This window comes from Bombina bombina, chromosome 6 (genome assembly GCF_027579735.1).
Source record: "Bombina bombina isolate aBomBom1 chromosome 6, aBomBom1.pri, whole genome shotgun sequence".
Classification (NCBI taxonomy): Eukaryota; Metazoa; Chordata; class Amphibia; order Anura; family Bombinatoridae; genus Bombina; species Bombina bombina.
The window spans coordinates 780,287,390-780,313,501 of NC_069504.1; the positions used below are offsets into that span (position 1 = coordinate 780,287,390).

At 39.6% G+C, this 26,112-nt stretch overlaps 1 protein-coding gene across 1 annotated transcript in view; it reads left to right on the forward strand.

Moving 5' to 3' along the window:
* LOC128663654 (protein PET100 homolog, mitochondrial) overlaps positions 1-16,658 on the forward strand; it is a 35,762-nt gene extending 19,104 nt beyond the window's left edge. The window contains exons 3-4 of the mRNA XM_053718089.1: positions 6,178-6,210; positions 16,448-16,658. Coding sequence (XP_053574064.1) covers positions 6,178-6,210; positions 16,448-16,537 — 123 coding nt within the window. The 3' untranslated portion in view covers positions 16,538-16,658. The remainder of the gene's footprint in view (positions 1-6,177; positions 6,211-16,447) is intronic.
* The last annotated feature ends 9,454 nt before the right edge of the window (positions 16,659-26,112 follow it).

Consider the following 26,112-nt stretch of genomic DNA (forward strand, 5'->3'; position numbering starts at 1 on the left):
GGTAGATATTTGTTAACTAGCAAAAGTAGTCAGATAATGCCGCATTTGCATTCGGAACATCTGTAATGACGTAAGCATCGATCTGTGTCGGACTGAGACTCAAGAATCAAGCTCGCCACAATTACGCTGCGGAATTCCAGCGTATTTGCGGTTGACGGCTTGATAAATAGGCCCCAGTGGCTCTAATTCATCTATACATTGCTGTATCGAAGCTCATTTTTCCTAACAATATATATCTTTTTCACTTTTTCAAAAATATTAAAGCATTATACGTCTAGTATACATAATTAAAGTATTACAAAACAAATGTTAAATGTATACAAAACTTGTATTTTGTTAGCAAAATGTGCAGGGTTTTTGAACTGAAGAGCAGTCCAGGAATATTCTACTTTAAAAAAACAAAAACTCGTAAGTATGTTTTCTTGCTTTCCTTGTTGTTGCTAATCAGAGACCAGATGTAAATGAGCTCCTGCGCTGTTCACTATGCATACTTGTCAGATGTACAAATTTTCCTGGGACATTCTGTTTTTAGCCACCTGCCCTGCATTGTAAAAAAAAAAATGCCCTGAGGTTTGTGCTTAGCATGGATGCAATTTAGAATCGGGCAGGATGTCTGAAAGTGGGAATCGGGCATGAGGTCTTTGTCAGTCTTATGTATACATTTTGTTTGCATAATGTGGTATCTGAAACCTCCAGCAATTTACATTAGAAGATCTTTGGTGAACTGTCCTCTGTTAAACCCCTGCAGTTTACAGATGAAATCAAATAACAATATTTCATATCCTTGTGCAATTTACATCAGGTACTTAAACGTTGGTGATTGTGGTAAATACTCACACAACTTGCTTACTTAAAGTGAATGTAAATTTTGATGCTAAAGTGCCCGTTTTTAAAAAATTTTATTAAAAACAGGGATACTTTAATTCATCAAAATTTACATTTCACTTGTGAAAAAATACTTACCTTTTTAAACTTGACAGCCGCTCCAGCTTCCCCCGGTCGTCGCAAAGCCATTTCTGGTGTCAGAAATGATGGATCGGTCATCCTCCAATCACGGCTTCCCCCCCCCCCCCCCGGGGGAATCAGTGTCTGATTCGAAGCCGTGATTAGAGGAAGCCGGATTCCTCATTTTAGACCCAGAAGAGGCTTTGCGACGGGCGGAGGAAGCTGGGACGGCTGTCAAGTTTAAAAGGTAAGTATTTTTTCACAACGAGTTAAATGTAAATTTTGATGAATTAAAGTGCCCCTGTTTTTAATAAAATTTTTAAAAACCGGGCACTTTAGCATCAAAATTGACATTCACTTTAAATGAATGAGTTTAGTAGGAAAAGTATTAAACAAAGTATCTTTTAGCTGCGGTTTATGTGAACAAAAACATTTTACTGAAAAGAACACTTGTTTGATTATGAAAATGAATTTGTTGAGCATCCCATTCCAAAACCATGGGCATTAATATGGAGTTGCTCCCCTTTTCTGGGAAGGCTTTCCACAATATTTTGGAGTGGGGATTTGTGTCCTTTCAGCAAAAAGAGCATTTGTCAGGTCAGACAAGAAGCTCTGGCCCCCAGTCAGCGTTCCAAATAATCCCAAAGGTGTTCAGTGAAGTTGAGGTCAGGGCTTTTTTGCAGGCTACTCGTTCCTCCACACCAAACTTGTCAAACTATGTCTTCACGGACCTCGCTTTGTTCACAGGGGCACAGTCATATTGCAACAGGAAAGGGCCTTCCGCAAACGGTTGCTGCAAAGTTGGAAGCACCCAAATGTCTAAAATGTCATTGTATCCTGTAGTATTAAGATGATCCTTCACTGGAAACAAGAGGCCTGGCCCAAACTGTCAAAAACAGCCCCAGATCATTATCCCTCCTTCCTGAAACTTTACAGTAGGCACTATGCATTCCGGTAGGTAGCATTCTCCTGGCATCTGCCAGTGCCACACACATTTTCGCAGATCCCATATGGGATACTTCGTGATTGGCTGTAACGATCGAGGCATTGCTGGTTCAGGCAATTACACGCCCAGTGTAGGCGTTCTTGGTCAGGAAAATGCACGCCTGTTAGAGTGAAGTGTATGTTCTAAGGCTAGTTACGTGTGGTGGTGCCCCCGGGAGGGGTGACACCCAAGCTTTCATCCAAAATGAGAATAACCAATCTAAATCTGTGACAGTTAATCAGACACACACATTAATATAACCATCAACTCTATTAAGACAATTAACAAAACTACAAGCCCCATGATTCTTTGCGTCCCCAACCTGTCCTGTGGCTCCTCATAGTCCGAAGCGCTGTATTCCACCAGAGCCAGTGCTGACAAGATCACAAAGTTTTAACATGAAGGAAACTGTGAATTTACATGAAATACTCTTCAAGGGAATCCACAGAATAGGAGACACACTATTTTCAAAGGACAAACTTAGAACATACACTTCAAGCTACGCCTCTAACAGGCGTGTATTTTCCTGACCAAGAATCCCTCCCCAGGCTTGTAATTGCCTGAACTAGCAACTTTTCCACCAGGCGTTACAGCGAATCCCGAAGTATTCCATGTGGGATCTGCGAAAATGATCACCGTACCCAGATTCTTCCATCAGACTGTGAGATAGAAAAAGCGTGATTCATCACTCCAGATAACACATTTCCATTGCTCCAGAGTACAGCGGTGGCGTGTTTTACACCATTCCAGCCAATGCTTGGCATTGCAAATGTTGATTTGAGGCTTTTGTGCAGCTGCTCAGCCATGTAAACCCATTTCAAAAATGTCCTTACGCGCAGTTCTTGGGCTGATGTTGTTTCCAGAGGCAGTTTTGAACTCTGCAGTGAGTGATGCAATAGATAATATACAATACATGCTAAATGCTTCAGCACTTGGCAGCCCTACTCTGTGAGTTTGCGTTGTCTACCACTTTGTGGCTGGGCTGGTTTTACTCCGACACTTCCACCTCACAATAATCGCACTTGGGGGGCCTATTTATGATGTTGCGTACGCTCTCTGCATTTATCATTGCACCAGCAGTTCTTGTGAACTGCTGGAGCAATACCGCCCCCCTGCAGATTCGCGCCCAATCGTCCGCTAGCAGGGGGTGTCAATTAAGGCGATTAGACCGCTGCTTCATAACTTCTGTTTCCGGCGAGCCATGCCCCTTATAGTTGTTTGAGACAGATCTTGTAGGACAGAAATTTCACAAACTGACTTGCAGCAAATGTGACATCCTCTGACAGTGTCTTGTTTAATATCACTGAACTCTTCAGTGTGACCCATTGTAATACCATTGTCTGAGATTTCATGGCTATTTGCTGGATTTTCTGCACCTGTTAGCAATGGGTGTATCTAAAACACCTTAACTCAATAATTAGTAGGGATGACCTCATACTTTTGGCCATATACTGTATAATATCTTTCATTAGGCTTTTGCCTTCACTTGGTATCAGAATGCAACAGAAAAATAAATAAATACAACTGCTCTAAACAGATGACAAAAGTCTATAGGAAGAGGTTTAGCATGGACTTATGGGTATGTATTTTGAATTAGAGCATTACAATTGCAGTACTCACAGGATATTTTATTCAAGGGCAACTCACAGCATTACTTAGTTTACTCTCCCAATTCCTTTATATTTATTGTTCATGAAAAACCATGTTGTGTTTTCTTCCAAATATGCCATTTTTAGGATACTGGGAAATGTAGTTCTTAATCCCATCTATAAAAATGAACACAGCATTGCACATGAAGGTGAACTTAAATAGAGAAATTGGATAAATCTCCTAATGTTCCATTCCAATTTCTGAATTATATCTTACAAATACATTAATATTCAAGCACAAAACCTAAATCATAAGCTTATTTGGAAAAATAGGAGTCCCTGGCAAAGGTTTATTGCTAAAAACATAAATGAAATAACGCCCAGTATGAGGATGCATATTTTATTTTTTCTGCACGTTCTTTCTTAAAGTGAAAGTAAATCCTAGCGTTTTACAAACGCTATGATTGACTTTTGAAACAAATAAAGGGGACTTTCATTCATGAAGTATAAGATACCTCATGTAGAAAGCTCCTTTATTTGTTTTACCGATCGCCGTTTTTAGCTGCTACAGCAGCCCACGGCTAAAAAATTTTTAGCTAAGAGGTGACGTTTTGACGTTTTCACCTCTTAGCCAATAGCCGTGCGATAAATCCGTCTCCCATGGGCGCCAAGCCGGATTTACCGCACAGCTATTGGCTAAGAGGTGAAAACGTCACCTCTTAGCAAAAAAGTTTTTTTTAGCCGTGGGCTGTCGTAGCATCTAAAAATGGCGATCGGTTAAAACGAATAAAGGCGCTTTCTACATGAGGTATCTTATACTTCATGAATGAAGGTCCCCTTTATTTGTTTCAAAAGTCAATCCTAGCTAGGATTTACTTTCACTTTAAATGGACATGAAACCCACATTCTTTTTTTTTTTCTTCCATGATTTAGAAAGAGGCTGCAATTTTAAACAACTTTCCAAATTACTTCTATTATCTAATTTGCTTCATTTCCTTGGTATCATTTGTTGAAAAGCTTATCTAAATAGGCTCAGTAGCTGCTGATTGGTGGCTGCACATAGGTGCCTTGTGTGATTGGCTTACCCATGTGCTTTGCTAATTCTTCAACAAAGGATATCTAAAGCATGATGCAAATTAGATAATAGAAGTAAATTTGAATGCTGTTTAAAATTGTTTTCTCTATCTGAATCATGAAAGAAAAATTTTGTGTTTCATATCCCTTTAAAGAGACATAATACTCAAGTTTTTTTTTTTTTAATAATGTATATGGAAAGGGAAGCAGTTCAAGCATTTTACACGTCAACTGAAACAGAAATTGCATGTTGCTTACAACTGATAGCTAGGAGCTCTCACTGACCCGGACAACTCCTGATGTAAAAGTTAGTTTATTCAATACAGGAACATGATTTTTTTAGCAAACTTTGCCATACATTCTGAAATGTCTTTTAGACAGAACAGAGAACAAAACTGAGTTTAATGTTCCTTTAAAGGACCATTACAGTGTTCAAATTACCCCCTTACCTCCCTGATCCCTCCCCAAAAGCTCTACCCCCCCCCCCCCCCACACTTCTAACCAATTCCCTCCATCTTAGGTATTGGCAGCTGTCTGCCAGTACCCAGTTTTCGAGCAGCGATGGGCCGCCCACCCTCCTAACCCTCCCACACCAGCAACGATGGGCACCACCGCTGTCCAATGCAGAGAGGGCCACAGAGTGTCCCTCTCTGCATAAGTATCTCTGCCCGTCTATTTCTGCATCGCCCAACTTGTGGGGCATGCAGAAATAGCACAATCTCGCTACTTTTAGAGAGATTGCGGCAGAGAGAGGATATAGGGTACGGCCCTGGTCCTTTAAGGGGTTAATGGATTGATTTGTTCATATATTTAAGCTTGATTGTATATGTAACATTGTTTTTCTACTAATTCCTCTGTAGATCACACTTTAGCATTTGATTTGCACAGTCTATATATTTGTTAAAGCAAGTAAGTAGGTGGCAGGGTGTTGATATTGTGTGTTAGGCTACTTAAAGGGATACTAAACCCAATTGTTTTTCTTTTATTCAGATTAATTTACTCCTATTTAAAATTTTCTTCATTCTCTTGCTATCTTTATTTATTTTTTCAAAAAGCAGGAATGTAAAGCTTAGGAGAACTCCCATTTTGGTTTACAACCTGGGTTATGCTTGCTTATTGGTTAGCCAAATATAGCCACCAATAAGCAAGCACTATCCATGGTGTTGAACCTAAAATGGGCTGGCTCCTAAGCTTTACCTTTCTTCTTTTTAAATAAAGATTGCAATAGAACGAAGAAAAATTGATGATGATAGTAACAGTAAATTAGAAAGTTGCTTAATATTGCATGCTCTATCTGAATCATTAAGAAATAATTTGGGTTTAGTATCCCTTTAATACTATAAATTAAGACAATCCAGCGATGGGGTAAGAAGGTGAAGAAGAAAATGGGGGGGGGGGGGGGGGGTGAGGAGAAGAGAGTGGAAGAAGCAAAAAGGAGGGAGCTGCCCGCAGGTAATTTATATACCCTATGCATGAGAGGTAAAGGGAGGTAGAGAAAATAAAGTGTACAACTGGCTATTTATCTACCGTTATGTTAGGCAAGACAGAAGTGCTTTTAATCTTATTCTTTTGCTCTTATTACAGAGAGAAATTTGCCCCCCTGAGAAAGATGAACAGGTAAGAGAGAGGATGACTGTTTGATCTCAAGTACAGATATTGCTCTTTTTACAAATTGAAGGTTTGTAGCAGCCCTGTGTCGAGCAAGTCTATCAGAACCATTTTTCCAATTTATATTCATATAAACACACATGAATACACATATATACATATAAATACACATATAAACACATGTATACACATATATACACACCACCAGCAAAAAGATTGACTCACCGAAGGCTTAGATGATGATTTTTCATCAATAAAGTATTTTTTAATTAAGGTATATATATTTTTTTAGACATAATACTATTGCACACTTAAAGTGATGGTAAATTCAAGCGTTTAGCAAATGCTAGGATTTACCATCACTAAAAATCAAAGGGAGTTTCATTGATCAAAGGTGTACAAAAGGGTGCTAAACTCACCCTTTTTGTGCCGTTGCATGGCGCTAAATTCAGCGCCTCCGGCCACCCACGGCACAATGATCTTCTACCAATGAGGTGCCACTTGCAGCTTTGAACCAATAGCGGTGCATGCATACAAAAACCTGTCAGTTGACATGCACCAGTATTGGTTCAGAGGTGCAAATGTCACCTCATTGAAGGAGATTGTTGGGCCATTGGCAGCCGGAGCCACTGAATCTAGCGCTGTGCAACGGCACAGAAAGGGTGAGTTTAGCACCCTTTTGTACACGTTTGATCAATGAAACTCCCCTTGATTTTTAGTGATGGTAAATCCTAGTGTTTATTAAACGCTTGGATTTACCATCACTTTAATAGACTACATTTTAGTGTAAATATAACTTTTATATGCTCTGAGAAACCAAAAAGATGTTTGTGACTCACTTTATTGCTATATTCGCTTTATTGCGGTGGTCTGGAACCAAATCTGCAATGTCTCAGACGTACACCTGTATGTTTATTTGTACTTGTTGAAGGGAATACACACAGACACACACATTTTGGGTGTTGATCACATACAGTACACAGTAACTGACTGCACTTGTTTTTTTCACTTCTGTGTGAGTTGTATAGAGCAATTCTTAATCTTGTCATATTGCAAAAAGTAATACGACCAGGAGCAATAAGAAGAAATATATCAGTAACCGAGTTCATATGAGCACAAAATGTGAATGCGTTTGAGCCCTGGTCTCTAAATATAATATTGAATTATTAACCTTAAAGGGACACTAAACTAATTTTTTCTTTCTTTCATGATTCAGATAGAGCATGCAATTTTAAGCAACTTTCTAATTTACTCCTATTCTCAAATTTTCTTCGTTCTCTTGCTAACTTTTTTTAAAAAGCAGGAATGTGATGCATAGAGCCGGCCCATTTTTGGTTGAGAACCTGGGTTATGCTTGCTTTATTGGTGGCTAAATGTAAACCTCCAATAAGCAAGCGCTATCCATGGTGATGAACCTAAAATGGGCTGGCTGCTAAGATTTACATTCCTGCTTTTAAAATAAAGATAGTAAAAGAACGAAGAAAAATTGATAATAGGATTAAATTAGAAAGTTGTTTAAAATTTCATGCTCTATCAGAATCATGAAAAAAAAATTGCGTTCAGTGTCCCTTTAACCCCTTAACGACTGAGGACGTGCAGGGTACGTCCTCAGAAAAAAGGCAGTTAATGCCTGAGAACGTACCCTGCACGTCCTCAGTGTGGAAAGCAGCTGGAAGCGATCCTGCTCGCTTCCAGCTGCTTTCCGGTTATTGCAGTGATGCCTCGATATGGAGGCATCCTGCAATAACCTTTTTAAGTCATCCGGTGCAGAGAGAGCCACTCTGTGGCCCTCTCTGCACCGGAGATCGGTGGCTACCTGCGTTGGTGGGTGGGAGCCGGACCGGGAGGCGGGTGGCGGCCATCGATGGCCATGTGGATCTGAAGGGGGGCGGGATCGTGGGCGGGGGGGGCTGGGGGCGCGCACGTGCACGGGAGGGTGGGGGCGGGCGCGTGCACGGGGAGGGAGCGGGTGGGAACCGCTACACTGCAGAAAATGGGGAAATAAAAAATATAATAAAAAATAAAATTTAAACAATCAGCAAGGTGGTGGGGGTTTGTCTGTGGGGGGTGGGGGGGGGGAAGCTACACTACAGAAAAAAACAAAAAACCCCAAAAAAAAGCACTTTTCTCCAACATAGGTGTGTCCGGTCCACGGCGTCATCCTTACTTGTGGGATATTCTCCTCCCCAACAGGAAATGGCAAAGAGCCCAGCAAAGCTGGTCACATGATCCCTCCTAGGCTCCGCCTTCCCCAGTCATTCTCTTTGCCGTTGTACAGGCAACATCTCCACGGAGATGGCTTAGAGTTTTTTAGTGTTTAACTGTAGTTTTTATTATTCAATCAAGAGTTTGTTATTTTAAAATAGTGCTGGTATGTACTATTTACTCTGAAACAGAAAAGAGATGAAGATTTCTGTTTGTAAGAGGAAAATGATTTTAGCAACCGTTACTAAAATCGATGGCTGTTTCCACACAGGACTGTTGAGAGGAATTAACTTCAGTTGGGGGAACAGTGAGCAGACTTTTGCTGCTTGAGGTATGACACATTCTAACAAGACGATGTAATGCTGGAAGCTGTCATTTTCCCTATGGGATCCGGTAAGCCATTTTTATTACAGAAAGAAAAAAAGGGCTTCACAAGGGCTTTTAAGACTGTAGACATTTTCTGGGCTAAATCGATTTATATATAAGCATATTTTATACTCCATAGCCTTGAGGAATTATTTTAATCTTGGGAATTATGTAAAATAACCGGCAGGCACTGTATTGGACACCTTATTCTCTAGGGGCTTTCCCTAATCATAGGCAGAGTCTCATTTTCGCGCCTCTATTGCGCACTTGTTTTTGGGAAGCATGACATGCAGATGCATGTGTGAGGAGCTCTGATACATAGAAAAGACTTTCTGAAGGCGTCATTTGGTATCGTATTCCCCTCTGGGCTTGGTTGGGTCTCAGCAAAGCAGATACCAGGGACTGTAAAGGGGTTAAATATAAAAACGGCTCCGGTTCCGTTATTTTAAGGGTTAAAGCTTCCAAATTTGGTGTGCAATACTTTTAAGGCTTTAAGACACTGTGGTGAAATTTTGGTGAATTTTGAACAATTCCTTCATACTTTTTCACAATTGCAGTAATAAAGTGTGTTCAGTTTAAAATTTAAAGTGACAGTAACGGTTTATTTTAAAACGTTTTTTGTACTTTGTTATCAAGTTTATGCCTGTTTAACATGTCTGAACTACCAGATAGACTGTGTTCTGAATGTGGGGAAGCCAAGGTTCCTTCTCATTTAAATAGATGTGATTTATGTGACACAAAATTTAGAGAAAATGATGCCCAAGATGATTCCTCAAGTGAGGGGAGTAAGCATGGTACTGCATCATCCCCTCCGTCTACACCAGTCTTGCCCACACAGGAGGCCCCTAGTACATCTAGTGCGCCAATACTCCTTACTATGCAACAATTAACGGCTGTAATGGATAATTCTATCAAAAACATTTTAGCCAAAATGCCCACTTATCAGCGAAAGCGCGACTGCTCTGTTTTAGAAAATACTGAAGAGCATGAGGACGCTGATGATATTGGTTCTGAAGTGCCCCTACACCAGTCTGAGGGGGCCAGGGAGGTTTTGTCTGAGGGAGAAATTTCAGATTCAGGGAAAATTTCTCAACATGCTGAACCTGATGTGATTACATTTAAATTTAAATTGGAACATCTCTGCGCTCTGCTTAAGGAGGTGTTATCTACTCTGGATGATTGTGAGAATTTGGTCATTCCAGAGAAACTATGTAAAATGGACAAGTTCCTAGAGGTCCCGGGGCCCCCCGAAGCTTTTCCTATACCCAAGCGGGTGGCGGACATTGTAAATAAAGAATGGGAAAGGCCCGGTATACCTTTCGTCCCTCCCCCCATATTTAAAAAATTGTTTCCTATGGTCGACCCCAGAAAGGACTTATGGCAGACAGTCCCCAAGGTCGAGGGGGCGGTTTCTACTCTAAACAAACGCACCACTATACCTATAGAAGATAGTTGTGCTTTCAAAGATCCTATGGATAAAAAATTAGAAGGTTTGCTTAAAAAGATGTTTGTTCAGCAAGGTTACCTTCTACAACCAATTTCATGCATTGTTCCTGTCACTACAGCAGCGTGTTTCTGGTTCAATGAACTAGAAAAGGCGCTCAATAATAATTCTTCTTCTTATGAGGAGATTATGGACAGAATTCATGCTCTCAAATTGGCTAATTCTTTCACCCTAGACGCCACTTTGCAATTGGCTAGGTTAGCGGCGAAAAATTCTGGTTTTGCTATTGTGGCGCGCAGAGCGCTTTGGCTAAAATCTTGGTCAGCGGATGCGTCTTCCAAGAACAAATTGCTTAACATTCCTTTCAAGGGGAAAACGCTGTTTGGCCCTGACTTGAAAGAGATTATCTCTGATATCACTGGGGGCAAGGGCCACGCCCTTCCTCAGGATAGGTCTTTCAAGGCCAAAAATAAACCTAATTTTCGTCCCTTTCGCAGAAACGGACCAGCCCCAAGTGCTACGTCCTCTAAGCAAGAGGGTAATACTTCTCAAGCCAAGCCAGCCTGGAGACCAATGCAAGGCTGGAACAAAGGAAAGCAGGCCAAGAAACCTGCCACTACTACCAAGACAGCATGAGATGTTGGCCCCCGATCCGGGACCGGATCTGGTGGGGGGCAGACTCTCTCTCTTCACTCAGGCTTGGGCAAGAGATGTTCTGGATCCTTGGGCACTAGAAATAGTCTCCCAAGGTTATCTTCTGGAATTCAAGGGGCCTCCCCCAAGGGGGAGGTTCCACAGGTCTCAATTGTCTTCAGACCACATAAAAAAACAGGCATTCTTACATTGTGTAGAAGACCTGTTAAAAATGGGAGTGATTCATCCTGTTCCATTAGGAGAACAAGGGATGGGGTTCTACTCCAATCTGTTCGTAGTTCCCAAAAAAGAGGGAACATTCAGACCAATCTTAGATCTCAAGATCCTAAACAAGTTTCTCAAGGTTCCATCGTTCAAAATGGAAACCATTCGAACAATTCTTCCTTCCATCCAGGAAGGTCAATTCATGACCACGGTGGATTTAAAGGATGCGTATCTACATACTCAATTGTGGGGCATTCCAGACATGGATCTGATGGCCTCTCGTCAGAACTTCAAGGTTCCACAAGGAACATCATCGGTTCCTAAGGTTCGCATTCCTGGACAAGCATTACCAGTTTGTGGCACTTCCGTTCGGATTAGCCACTGCTCCAAGAATTTTCACAAAGGTACTAGGGTCCCTTCTAGCGGTGCTAAGACCAAGGGGCATTGCAGTAGTACCTTACTTGGACGACATTCTGATTCAAGCGTCGTCCCTTCCTCAAGCAAAGGCTCACACGGACATTGTCCTGGCCTTTCTCAGATCTCACGGGTGGAAAGTGAACGTAGAAAAAAGTTCTCTATCTGGTCTCGGGAAGAATCTCTTCTCCCGATAAATATTCTGGAACTGAGAGCGATATTCAATGCTCTCAAGGCTTGGCCTCAGCTAGCAAAGGCCAAGTTCATACGGTTTCAATCAGACAACATGACAACTGTTGCGTACATCAACCATCAGGGGGGAACAAGGAGTTCCCTGGCGATGGAAGAAGTGACCAAAATCATTCAATGGGCGGAGACTCACTCCTGCCACTTGTCTGCAATCCACATCCCAGGAGTGGAAAATTGGGAAGCGGATTTTCTGAGTCGTCAGACATTTCATCCGGGGGAGTGGGAACTCCATCCGGAAATCTTTGCTCAAATTACTCAATTGTGGGGCATTCCAGACATGGATCTGATGGCCTCTCGTCAGAACTTCAAGGTTCCTTGCTACGGGTCCAGATCCAGGGATCCCAAGGCGACTCTAGTAGATGCACTAGTAGCACCTTGGACCTTCAAACTAGCTTATGTATTCCCGCCGTTTCCTCTCATCCCCAGGCTGGTAGCCAGGATCAATCAGGAGAGGGCATCGGTGATCTTGATAGCTCCTGCGTGGCCACGCAGGACTTGGTATGCAGACCTGGTGAATATGTCATCGGCTCCACCATGGAAGCTACCTTTGAGACGAGACCTTCTTGTTCAAGGTCCGTTCGAACATCCGAATCTGGTCTCACTCCAACTGACTGCTTGGAGATTGAACGCTTGATCTTATCAAAGCGAGGGTTCTCAGATTCTGTCATTGATACTCTTGTTCAGGCCAGAAAGCCTGTAACTAGAAAAATCTACCACAAAATATGGAAAAAATATATCTGTTGGTGTGAATCTAAAGGATTCCCTTGGGACAAGATAAAAATTCCTAAGATTCTATCCTTTCTTCAAGAAGGTTTGGAGAAAGGATTATCTGCAAGTTCTTTGAAGGGACAGATTTCTGCCTTGTCTGTGTTACTTCACAAAAAGCTGGCAGCTGTGCCAGATGTTCAAGCCTTTGTTCAGGCTCTGGTTAGAATCAAGCCTGTTTACAAACCTTTGACTCCTCCTTGGAGTCTCAATTTAGTTCTTTCAGTTCTTCAGGGGGTTCCGTTTGAACCCTTACATTCCGTTGATATTAAGTTATTATCTTGGAAAGTTTTGTTTTTGGTTGCAATTTCTTCTGCTAGAAGAGTTTCAGAATTATCTGCTCTGCAGTGTTCTCCTCCTTATCTGGTGTTCCATGCAGATAAGGTGGTTTTGCGTACTAAACCTGGTTTTCTTGCGAAAGTTGTTTCTAACAAAAACATTAACCAGGAGATAGTTGTGCCTTCTTTGTGTCCGAATCCAGTTTCAAAGAAGGAACGTTTGTTGCACAATTTGGATGTAGTGCGTGCTCTAAAATTCTATTTAGATTCTACGAAGGATTTTAGACAAACATCTTCCTTGTTTGTTGTTTATTCTGGTAAAAGGAGAGGTCAAAAAGGAACTTCTACCTCTCTCTCTTTTTGGCTTAAAAGCATCATCAGATTGGCTTACGAGACTGCCGGACGGCAGCCTCCTGAAAGAATCACAGCTCATTCCACTAGGGCTGTGGCTTCCACATGGGCCTTCAAGAACGAGGCTTCTGTTGATCAGATATGTAAGGCAGCGACTTGGTCTTCACTGCACACTTTTACTAAATTTTACAAGTTTTGCAAGCCGTGGTGCCTTCCATCTAGGTGACCTGATTTGCTCCCTCCCTTCATCCGTGTCCTAAAGCTTTGGTATTGGTTCCCACAAGTAAGGATGACGCCGTGGACCGGACACACCTATGTTGGAGAAAACAGAATTTATGTTTACCTGATAAATTACTTTCTCCAACGGTGTGTCCGGTCCACGGCCCGCCCTGGTTTTTTTAATCAGGTCTGATAATTTATTTTCTTTAACTACAGTCACCACGGTATCATATGGTTTCTCCTATGCAAATATTCCTCCTTTACGTCGGTCGAATGACTGGGGAAGGCGGAGCCTAGGAGGGATCATGTGACCAGCTTTGCTGGGCTCTTTGCCATTTCCTGTTGGGGAGGAGAATATCCCACAAGTAAGGATGACGCCGTGGACCGGACACACCGTTGGAGAAAGTAATTTATCAGGTAAACATAAATTCTGTTTTTATTGTAAACTGGGTACTGGCAGACAGCTGCCAGTACCCAAGATGGCCCCCAATAAGGCAGAGGGGAGGGTTAGAGAGCGGTTTTGGGGGGGATCAGGGAGGTTGGGGGCTAAGGGGGGGATCCTACACAGTAGCATATGTAAATATGCTAAAAAAAATTCATTTTTTTTTAAAAACCCTTTTATTTTAGTACTGGCAGACTTTCTGCCAGTACTTAAGATGGCGGGGACAATTGTGGGGTGGGGGAGGGAAGGGAGCTGTTTGGGAGGGATCAGGGGGTGGGATGTGTCAGATGGGAGGCTGATCTCTACACTAAAGCTAAAATTAACCCTGCAAGCTCACTACAAACTCCCTAATTAACCCTTTCACTGCTAGCCATAATACACGTGTGAGGCGCAACAGGATTTAGTGGCCTTCTAATTACCAGAAAGCAACGCCAAAGTCATATATGTCTGCTATTTCTGAACAAAGGGGATCCCAGACAAGCATTTACAACCATTTGTGCCATAATTGCACAAGCTGTTTGTAAATGATTTCAGTGAGAAACCTAAAATTGTGAAAAATTTTACGTTTTTTTTAATTTGATCGCATTTGGCGGTGAAATGGTGGCATGAAATATACCAAAATGTGCCTAGATCAATACTTGGGGTTGTCTACTACACTACACTAAAGCTAAAATTAACCCTACAAGCTCCCTTAAAGCTCCCTAATTAACCCCTTAACTGCTGGGCATGATACACTTGTGGTGCGCAGTGGCATTTAGCGGCCTTCTAATTACCAAAAAGCAACGCCAAAGCCATATATGTGTGCTATTTCTGAACAAAGGGGATCCCAGAGAAGAATTTACAACCATTTATGCCATAATTGCACAAGCTGTTTGTAAATGATTTCAGTGAGAAACCTAAAGTTTGTGAAAAAATTTGTGAAAAAGTGAACAATTTTTTGTATTTGATCGCATTTGGCGGTGAAATGGTGGTATGAAATATACCAAAATTGGCCTAGATCAATACTTTGGGATGTCTACTAAAAAAAAATATATACATGTCAAGGGATATTCAGGGATTCCTGAAAGATATCAGTGTTCTAATGTAACTAGCGCTAATTTTGGAAAAAAATGGTTTGGAAATAGCAAAGTGCTACTTGTATTTATGGCCCTATAACTTGCAAAAAAAGCAAAGAACATGTAAACATTGGGTATTTCTAAACTCAGGACAAAATTTAGAAACTATTTAGCATGGGTGTTTTTTGGTGGTTTTAGATATGTAACAGATTTTGGGGGTCAAAGTTAGAAAAAGTGTGTTTTTTTCCATTTTTTCCTCATATTTTATAATTTTTTTTATAGTAAATTATAAGATATGATGAAAGTAATGGTATCTTTAGAAAGTCCATTTAATGGCGAGAAAAACGGTATATAATATGTGTGGGTACAGTAAATGAGTAAGAAGAAAATTACAGCTAAACACAAACACCGCAAAAATGTAAAAATAGCCTTGGTCCCAAACGGACAGAAAATGGAAAAGTGCTCTGGTCACTAAGGGGTTAAAGGATACCATAAAAGTTGTAATTATTTTTTATAAAGTTTTGTACTGATCCATTTCATGTATAAAAGGGATAAGAAATCTAAGAAAATTTTCCCTTTGTATTTCGGGTAGAGCATAAAATTTTAAAAAAAGATTCCAATTTGCGTCTGTTATCAAAACATTTTCGTTCTCATAGTATACTTTGTATTTATATGTCTGGATCATTACATGGCAGGAACTATTGCTGCTATCTAGTGCTCTTTCAAATGGATGACATTCTATCAAAACTGCTGCCATATAGTGCTCTAGACAGAGGCACGCTCCTGACCTTACATCCCTGCTTTTCAGCAAAAGATACCAAGAGAATGAAGACAGTTTGATATTAGAAGTAAATTAGAAAGTCGTTTAAAAATGCATGCTCTAACTGAATCATGAAAGAAGAAATTTGCGGAGGCTACCGTATTGTGCAGTATAAAGGACTAGTGTCAAAAGCTATTGCAAACTGTATTATGTGCATTGGGGATTTGACACGGCTAGAAACGTCTGCCTTCCAGACAAACAATATAGCTGTAATTTCTTTATTTAAAGGGACAGTCTAGTCCAAAATAAACTTTCATGATTCAGATAGAGAATGTAATTTTAAAATTGTTTTCCAATTTACTTTTATCACCAATTTTGCTTTGTTCTCTTAGTATTCTTAGTTGAAAGCTAAACCTAGGAGGTTCATATGCTAATTTCTAAGCCCTGGAAGGCCGCCTCTTCTCTCATGGCATTTTGACAGTTTTTCACCACTAGAGGGTGTTAGTTCATGTGTGTCATATAGATAACACTGTGCTCACGCACGTGGAGTTCAGGTGAGCCAGCTCTGATTGGCTAAAATGGATGTCTGTCAAAAGAACTGAAATAAGGGGGCAGTTTGCAGGAGCTTAGATACAAGATAATCACAGAGGTAAAAAAGTGTATTTATATAACAGTGTTGGTTATGCAAAACTAGGGAATGGGTAATAAAGGGATTATCTATCAATAAAAATTCTGGTGTAAACTGTCCCTTTAAATAGTCCGTTTTGTTATCTACATTCTTTATAGGCATATTTTCCTGCTTCTTAACAATCTCTTGCTCTCTCTTATGTGCTTCTGCAGAGAAAAGAATTGGAGGCTTTCCAGGAGCGGATGAGAAAGAAGAGAGAAGAAAGGCTGTTAGCTGAAGCAGAGAGACTGAAACATACATAATTCTGCCCCTACACATTTGGAATCCAATCCAGTGTCCCTCTTCCATTTAAAACCTACCGTTCATAGCTATAATTTGTCCCATTTCATGACCTCTAAATAAATATTTTATATAAAAAAACAATTAGTACAATTATTTCATGGTGTACTTTCCTAATGACGTTATCTGGCTGAGTATATTCAGACAGCCCACCTTTGTACAGTGTGCTAAATAATGATAAAGGGTTATTTGAGAGAATTGTTATTTCTTGTTTCTCAAACATATAGTATCAAGATAAAAAGCACAAAGTTTAGGAAAACAAACTTTTTCTTCTATAGGTTTAAAATAGCACCACCAAGCTGAAAAAAAGTGTCAACCAATAGCACTGTAGCACTGGTATGGCTGATTCACACAAGAGTTAAAGGTCCATTATAGTGGAAAAGGAGCTCTGATTAACTGTTATGTGAGACAAAAAAGTTCAGTTACCCTCATAATAACACTGTCTAATAAAAATTATTTAAAAAGAAAATATTGGAATAAAAAGTTATAAGGGCTCAAAGATATGAGGTCTCAGGTGTTATAAAAAGTCTGCAAAGGGCTATAACATAGAGATACATAGATATACAAGTCTAAAGGTGTGTGTGTGTGTATGTATATGTGTGTATATATGTATATGTGTGATATATATATATATATATATATATATATATATATATATATATATATATATATATACACACACACACACAGTCCCATAGAAGAGCACTCTCACATCCAGGTCAGGGTGCTAGTGGAAAATGCATAAACGTAACAAAAACTTGCACGTTTCGGGGACAGAGTATCCCCTTCCTCAGACCTGAGGAAGGGGATACTCTGTCTCCGAAACGTTACACATTAAATGAATGTTTTTGAAGGAAAGACCAGTGAGTGCAAGTTTTTGTTACATATATATATATATATATATATATATATATATATATATATATATATATATATATATATATATATATATATGTGTGTGTGTGTTTTAATGGTAACAGTTGCAAATATTAACTAAAGTACTTTAGTTAATATTTGCAACTATTTCCATTATTTAAATACTGTTCAGAGGAAATACACCATTATGATCTGCATTGGTAAATTAAGTAAGCATTGAATTGCTCTATATAACTATATATGTAATTGGATGCAAAGGCGGTTAACAATATGATACTTTACAGGAGGAAAGGACATTTTAAATATTGCAAATTATTACTGCACAGTTATAAAAGGCAGAATCATTTGATCTGTATGAAATTAAAGGATAATATTAAAATTCAGTAGGTAGAATATCTTGGATATAATTTTATACAAAAAATACTATTATCAGTCCTGCACATTTATTTAAGGCAGAATCCGGCATAATATTAAAATATAGAACACATCTCTAATTTGCTGCAGTTAATTTTAATATGGTTTTACCCTTCTTTAATTGGAAGAATTTAATGTAACAAACTCACATTGGAACACTCCATACACGAAAGGGGCCTGAGTGCTTAAAGGGGTATCCTGTTCAGTATAAATTCTGGAATATGAAATTAATGTATATTTCTTGATACACAGCACCTTTTAAGAGCCAACTACAAGTGCATTCAAAATAAAGGTTGTGCACAAATAGGTTTAGGAGCTTGTCCCTTAAGAAAAACAAATAGTGTTATTGGTTTCTAAGTTTAAAATTAATCTATAAAGTGCATTGGAGCCTTTTGCAGTCAAGTTAGTATATAAATATATATATATATATATATATATATATATATAACTATCTGTATAACCCCACTACAGTAACTGCCAACTTCCATATAATTCCGAAAATCCACAAAGACCCAGTCTCTCCACCAGGAAGGCCAATTGTGTCTGGTGTGGCTTCCCTGGGTGAGAGACTTGGTGAATGGGTTGATAACCTTTTGCAGCCATTTGTCAGGGCCTTTCCTGGGTTTGTAAAAGATACAACACATATATTGCAGATGCTAAAAGGACATACCTGGCACAGTGGCTGTATGTGGCTTACAGTGGATGTTTCATCACTGTATTCATTTATCCCCCATGAATTAGGGATTAAAGCTATTGAATATTATCTACTACTAAAAAGTAGCTTCCCTCCAGATCTAATTAAATTTATCCTAGCAGCATTGAAATTCCTTCTAACTCATATTTTTTTTTCAGTTTGACTCTGAGTTTTATCTTTAGGTGTGCGGCACAGCGATGGGTGCAAAATTTGCCCCCTCCTATGCCTACTTGTACCTAGGTTGGTTCAAGGCCTCAAACATCTTTGGCCAACAAAACCAATTTACTCAATACAGTAAGTTCTATGCTAGATACATATACAACGTGCTACTTATATGGGTGGGCAATAAAACACAAGCTGAAGAATTTGTACAATTTCTTAAAATAATTTAAACTTAAAATTTACATATCAACTAGAAAATAAACAAATTAAATTATCTTGACATAATGCTCAAAGGAGAAAACAAACAAGTCCATGCAGAACTCTATAGGAAAGAAATTGCAGGAAATACCATACTAAGGGCAGATTCTTGCCACCCTAACCACCTTAAACAAGGTATCCCCAAAGGCCAGTTAATAAGAGTGCAGAGAATATGTACTACTGACCAGGATTATGAGACACACTCACTAAAATTAGTGGATAGGTTGGTTAAACATGGATATTACAGAAAACAATTAAAGTGAATGTAAATTTTGATGCTTAAGTGCCCCGTTTTTAAAATTTAATTAAAAACAGGGGCACTTTAATTCACTCCTGTTGTGAAAAAAAAAAACTTACCTTTTAATCTTCACAGCAGCTCCAGCTTCCTCCGGTCGTCGCAAGCCATTTCTGATGTCAGAAATGATGGATGGGTCATCCTCCAATCACAGCTTCCCCCCTGGGGAATCAGTGTCTGATTCAACGCCGTGATTGGAGGAAGCCGGATTCCTCATTTTAGACCCAGGAAGAGGCTTTGCAACAGGTGGAGGAAGCTGGAGCTGCTGTGAAGATTAAAAGGTAAGTTTTTTTTTCATAACAGGAGTGAAATGTAAATTTTGATTAATTAAAGTGCCCCTGTTTTTAATCAAATTTTTAAAAAACGGGCACTTTAGCATCAAAATTTACATTCACTTTAATGGTATTACAAAACAGAATTAGGTAAAACACAAAGAGAGCAGTTCCTATGTGATCTGAATCCAAATAACAAAGTAACAAGTGGATATAAAAATAGAAGAAAACAATAAAAAAAGAATGGAAGGATACAGCTTTAAATTGTATCACCCAATACATTAACCAATTTAATAAAGTAAGGAATATTGTCCAACAAAATCTAGACATTTTAAAACTAGATGAGATACTTAGAGTGTCTGGACCCTGGCATAAAATTTGTATCAAGACGAGCCTCAACTATAGGTAGTAGAATCAACCAGTTTGTATACAACAATAAAAGGAAGTCCAAAGAAACATGGCTTACTAAGAAAGGGTTCTTTAGATGTGGGAGACACCCCTGTAATGTATGTCAGTATTGCACTGTAGAGGACGACTCCTTGACTTCTACAGGTCAAACTTATAAAATAAATTACAGAATGGATTGTTGCTCCTGTTATGTTATCTATCTAATCACCTGTGAAGTGTGTGAGAAACAATATACAGGGTGTACTAGTAGACCTTTGAAAGAATCCATGAACACTTAACCTCGCTAGAGAAAGATCCTCCAAAAAGTGTGATTGCCAAACACTTCTAAAAACATTGAGAAGTAATTAACAAAAAAACATTGAAATTTCAGGCAATTAATTCTTTCCCCAAAACATTAGAGGTGGAGATAGGCTCAGAAAGTTACTAGATAAAGAAGCACAGTGGATCTTTAAGTTGGGAACCAAAGATCCAAGGGGCATAACTTTTAGATTGGACATTGACCCTTATCATGGTACATAGATCCAACACGGTTACTGTGACCCCGTACTTGGGATCCTTTTTATAGATCATGAGCACTGTTTTCTCTAGTTCCAAATTGTTAAAAAAACAAACAAAAAAAACCCCTCCTCTTCTAAACCATGTTGGGAAAGGAATATAATTTATGATTAGCGCTGTATCATTGTCTATCGTAACAAGCTATGATATTATACTAACATTGAATGCCTCCCATTCCCGTGCACGACACAGCTACTGAAGTAGTTAGTTATTTTGCTGTTTATGTGGTAATAAAAATGAATAATTCGGATTGTGCATCCGCAGAACGTATAAAACTATCCCCTCCCTCCTCCTTTTTAGCTGTGTTGGATGTATAGTGATGACTGCATAATATGTATAACATATATAATATGAATTGTTTTTTTTTTCTTTCTTCAAATGCCAAAATTGTATTCTATAGCGGCTAAGATTTTTTTCATTTAATTTGACAAATTAAATATAAAATTCAATACTACAACCTAGTGGTCACCCCGAAAATCACAGTTTATCATTCTGCAAATTCCCCAGTTTTGCATAACACACATATACGTTTTACCTCTAAGACTACTTGCTTTTTATAATCTTGCATTTTAGCCAATCAGTGCTGTTTTTTTATAGTCCTTATCATTCTCCATGGGAATAAGCAAAATATTAATATTAATAATGGCACACATGAACTAGCAAGGTCTGTCTCAATTGCAAGATTTTAAAAGCTAATAAAAATCACTGAGATAGGATGCAGCCTGCTTGGTCTTAGAAACAGGCATTCTTAGAGATTATAAAGTATATTGATATAACAATGTTGGTTATGCAAAGCTGGGGAATGAGTAATAAAGGCATTAGCTTTTTTTTTTTTTTTTTAAAGTCAAGTAGGCTGTCCCTTTAAATATTACTCATACAGATCCCATATTACCAAACAATGTTTATAGCTCCTAGATTATTAAAAAAAAAATGAAAAACTCCTGAAGTAACAGCTGCTAAGTGTGAGGTAACTGCAAAATTACACCAAACAGGTGTTAATGATAATCAATGTATTATGTACATTGAAACACAATCATTAACTGAAACAGAAGCAGCTGTGTAGGTGGAATAAAACTGGGAGAGGGACAGCCAAACTCTGTTAACCTGTTAAGGTAAGTTTGCTAAAGACAGGTTAATGTCAAAGGGCATACACCATGGCAAGACTGTGCATAGAAACAAGATAAAAGGTGGTTATGCAGCATCAGCAAGCTCTCTCCCAGACAGAAATTTCAAGGCAGACAGGGGTTTCCAGATATGCTGTAGAGGCACAAAGAAACGGGCAAAGCTGAGGACAGCAAATGAAAGACCCATCATGCTTATTTCCCTTAACAATCAGAAGATGTCCGGCAGTGTTATCAGCTCATTTACAGTCTGGAAAAGTCTCGTCAGAAGAGTTCTTCATGGAAGACTTGCAACCACAAAGCCATACTTCCAAAGTGGAAAATTGGCAGTAGGTGCTCTGGACTAATGATTTAAAGTCTGAAATATTTGGCTGTTGCAAAAGGCAGTTTTTTCGCTGAAAGGGCTGAAGAGAGGTAAAAGAATAAGTGAAATATGGTGGAGGTTCCTTGCAAGCTTGGGGCTGCATTTCTGCAAATGGAGTTGAGGATTTGGTCAGAATTAATGGTCTCCTCAATGCTGAGAAGTACTGGCAGATACTTATCCATCATGTAATGTCAATAGAGAGGCATCTGACTGGCACCAAATGTATTCTGTAACATTACAATGACTCCAAACATACAGCTAAAGTCAATAAGTCAATTATCTTCAGCGTAAATAAGAACAAGGAGTCCTGGAGATGGTATGGCCCCCACAGGATTATATGAAGAGGTAGAAGCAACTGAGGCCTAAATCACAGAATAACTCTGGTTAATTCTGTTTGGAACAATTTACCTGCTGAGTTTCTTAAAATAATGTGTGCAAGTGTACCTAGGAATACTAATGCTGCTTTGAAGGCAAAGGGTGGTCATACCAAATATTGATTTGATTTAGATTTTTTTTCTGATCACTCACTTTGCATTTTGCCAGTTGATAAAAATAAACTATTAGCATTTCTATTTTCTAAAGCAATCTTACTTTGCAGCATTTTTTCACACCTGCCTAAATTTTTTGCACAGGTGTGTATATGTATATGTGTGCATAGATAGATTAGATTTGATACAATAGATAGATATGGAGATAGATACATATGGCTATAGATAAACAGATATGGATATATATATATATACACAATTGTACAGGCACTCACAGGACATGCAAAAAGCAAAAAATGTTTATTATATCTGTAAAATAAAACCAAAGTCGACGTTTGGCTCCAATAGGAGCCCATGCCAAGATATTACAAATCCTCCAAAATTATATTTGTTTAATAATAAAGTATTCCTTTTTTACTTATAATTTTATTTAATGGTCTCCATTTATCATTGTCAGAAAGGGAACCTGTTTGCATAACTTCGTAGCCTCTGGTGCAGCTTCGGCTGCTGGAATTTAAGCAACCACCGTCCCCTGCTCAAGTATACCGTATGAATCAGTCAGGGTTGTCTGGCAACTGCAACTTTTGAGGTTTTGGACACGTTAAAGGGATATGAAACCCAAAATGTATCTTTCTTTCAAGTAAATAGCAAGAGTCCATGAGCTAGTGACGTATGGGATATAAATTCCTACCAGGAGGGGGCAAAGTTTCCCAAATCTCAAAATGCCTATAAATACACCCCTCACCACACCCACAATTCAGTTTTACAAACTTTACCTCCTGTGGAGGTGGTGAAATACGCTTTTTTGCTTGATTTCTTCTATGATAAGCGCTTCTAAGCATTTTAAAGCACAATTCCTCTCAGAATACAGTGTTTGTCAGATGGATGTGAAGAGAGTATCGCCGGTTGATTTTTATGGTTTCACTCATGGGAAATCTTTTCAAGGGTTCTCTGTTATTGGTCATAGGGATTCATCTCCTACCTCCCTTTTCAGATCGATGATATACTCTTATACCATTACCTCTGCTGATAGTTTTCAGTACTGGTTTGGCTATCTGCTATATGTGGATGGGTGTCTTTTGGTAAGTATGTATCATTGTTTAAGACACTCTCAGCTATGTTTGGCACTTTATGTATTAATATAAAGTTTTAAATATATGTATTTACTTGTATTTACCATGAGTCAGGTCTATGTGTATTTCCCTTTGCAGTCTAACAGTTTCAGTATGGGAATCATGTTTTAGGAAGTTATTTTTTAAGATTTTCTTACCTGGGATTTAGTCTTTTTTTTCCAATTTGACTTGTTTTTCCTTAAATTTCACAGGCAAATCTAGGCTTGCATCATTTTTGTCTTGAAAATTTTTTTGCCCCAAATTTGCATCTATAGTGTTTCAAGTTTCATTATTTCCTGCGTCTTTATTGATGTTAGGTTGTTTGGCGCAAAGTCACGCTTGTTATGACGCAAGTTGCGTAATTTCCGGATGTTGTTTGGCGCCAAAGATTTTTCACTTTGCGTTGTGTGTCATACTTGGTACCAAATATTTTTTGGGTTATATTACCGCACTTCCTTTATGCTCCCTGCTCTCTTTATATTCTAGAGGGCTGTGCTGTTTTCTTTTCTGCCTATTTAGCATATGCATTGTTTCCCATTCCTGAAACTGCTATATGAGGAAATTGGATATTTTGTTTAAATGTTATTTTTTTTTTTCTTTTACATTTTGCAAGATGTCTCAGTCTGATCCTGTCTCAGAAGCTACTGTAGGAACCATGCTGCCTGAACACCGTACTACCAAAGCTAAGTGTATCTGTTGTAAGGAAGCTGAGATTATATCTCCGGCAATATTATGTAAGAGTTGTCATGATAAGCTTTTGCATGCCGATAATGTTTCTATTAGTACTAGTACAGCGGCTGTTGTTCCCTTAACATCTAATGTACATGATATCCTTGTTGATATGAAAAATGATATTGCTGATGCAATACACAAAGGATGTGTCTGCTATTCCACCTTCTAATAAACGTAAAAGGTCTTTTAAAACTTCTCATAAAACTGATGAAATTTTTAATGACCGACTGTCAGGGTTTTTTCCCTGTTTTGTTTGCCATGTGCTGCTGGCAGCCATTTTACTCACCTCATTTTCTGACTATGGTGCATTGTGGGGGATGCTGCTCATTTCCTGCATTTCCTTTTATGGCCAGACTGGTGTGCATCATCTGTGTGAGACAGGATGCAGTCTCAGAATTGTGATGTCATCACTTATTATTTAAAGGGCCTCTGTTCAGTATGCTTTGCCTTTGCGTTGTCTCAGACCTGTTTGTGAGAGTTCCTGTGTATTACCTGGCTGTCTGACGTCCTTCCTGGTTCCTGATCCCTGGCTTGTTCCTGACTCTGCTGTTTTCCTTGTTCCTGATTCCGGCTCGTCTGACTATTCGCTTTGGCTCCTGACTCGGCTCGTCTGACTACCAGCTCTGGTTTTGACTCCTGGCTTGTTATTTGACTTGAGGACTTTTTATTATTATTTTGTTATTAATAAAGATGTGATTATTTTTGCACTTCTCGTCTCAGTCTGATTCCTGGCACCCTGACATTACGCAAAGGCCATGAATCCTGATGGTGCTAATAATCCACCTTTACCTGCCATCATTTCCAGGATGGATGAACAGGATCACCGCTTGGATCAATTTGCACTAGCCCTGCAAACCCTGCTGACTCGCACTGCACATTTGGACCAAAGTGTCCCACAAGTTATGGCTGCTGCACCTAGTCCTACCAGGAGCATGTCCAGTTCTGCACCTCTACCTCAGCAATATGGAGGCGATCAAATTCAGTGCAGAGGGTTTTTGAACCAGGTGGGCATTTACTTTGAGATGTTACCTCAGGCGTTTCCCTCTGACAGAGCTAAGGTGGGATTTCTCATCTTGCTACTCTCTGACACAGCTCTTGCCTGGGCTAATCCCTTGTGGGAGACTAATAAACCTGTGATTTCAAATTACCTTGAATTTGTGGCCTCCATTCGAAGGGTATTTGATGTTTCGGCTCGCTCCTCCTCTGCTGCTAAACGACTCATGTCCATTCAGCAAGGTACAAGATCTGTTGCTCACTATGCTATTGAGTTCCGTATGCTTGCCGCAGAGGTTGGTTGAAACAATGAAGCCCTTGTTGCCGCCTTCTTTCATGGGCTCTCTGATGCGATTAAAGACGAAGTTGCTGCCAGAGATTTACCAGAGGATCTCGAGGCATTGGTGTCTTTTTTGAGCCTAATTGACATCAGACTCAGAGAGAGGCCCTCTTTCAAGGAGCGCTTGCGGAAGCCTCCTGTTCCGTTGTCTCCTACGTGTTCGTTCCCACCCATGCCTCCCTCTCCTCCCATGCCTCCTGGTCCCAAGTCACCAGGTACTGCTGAGCCGATGCAGTTGGGATTCACGCGTCTCTCCGCGGCGGAGAGGGCCTTTAGGAGGAGGGAGGGGCTCTGCCTCTATTGTGGGTTACAGGGCCACCTTTTAAAGTCTTGTCCTACACGGACGGGAAATGCTCACACCTAAGGTCCTGTTGGGGGCAGACCTTAAGTGGTTTATCCTCGTCCCCGGAACCGCTTAAGGAGAAACCTTTGGTCACGGTTATCCTTTCCTGGG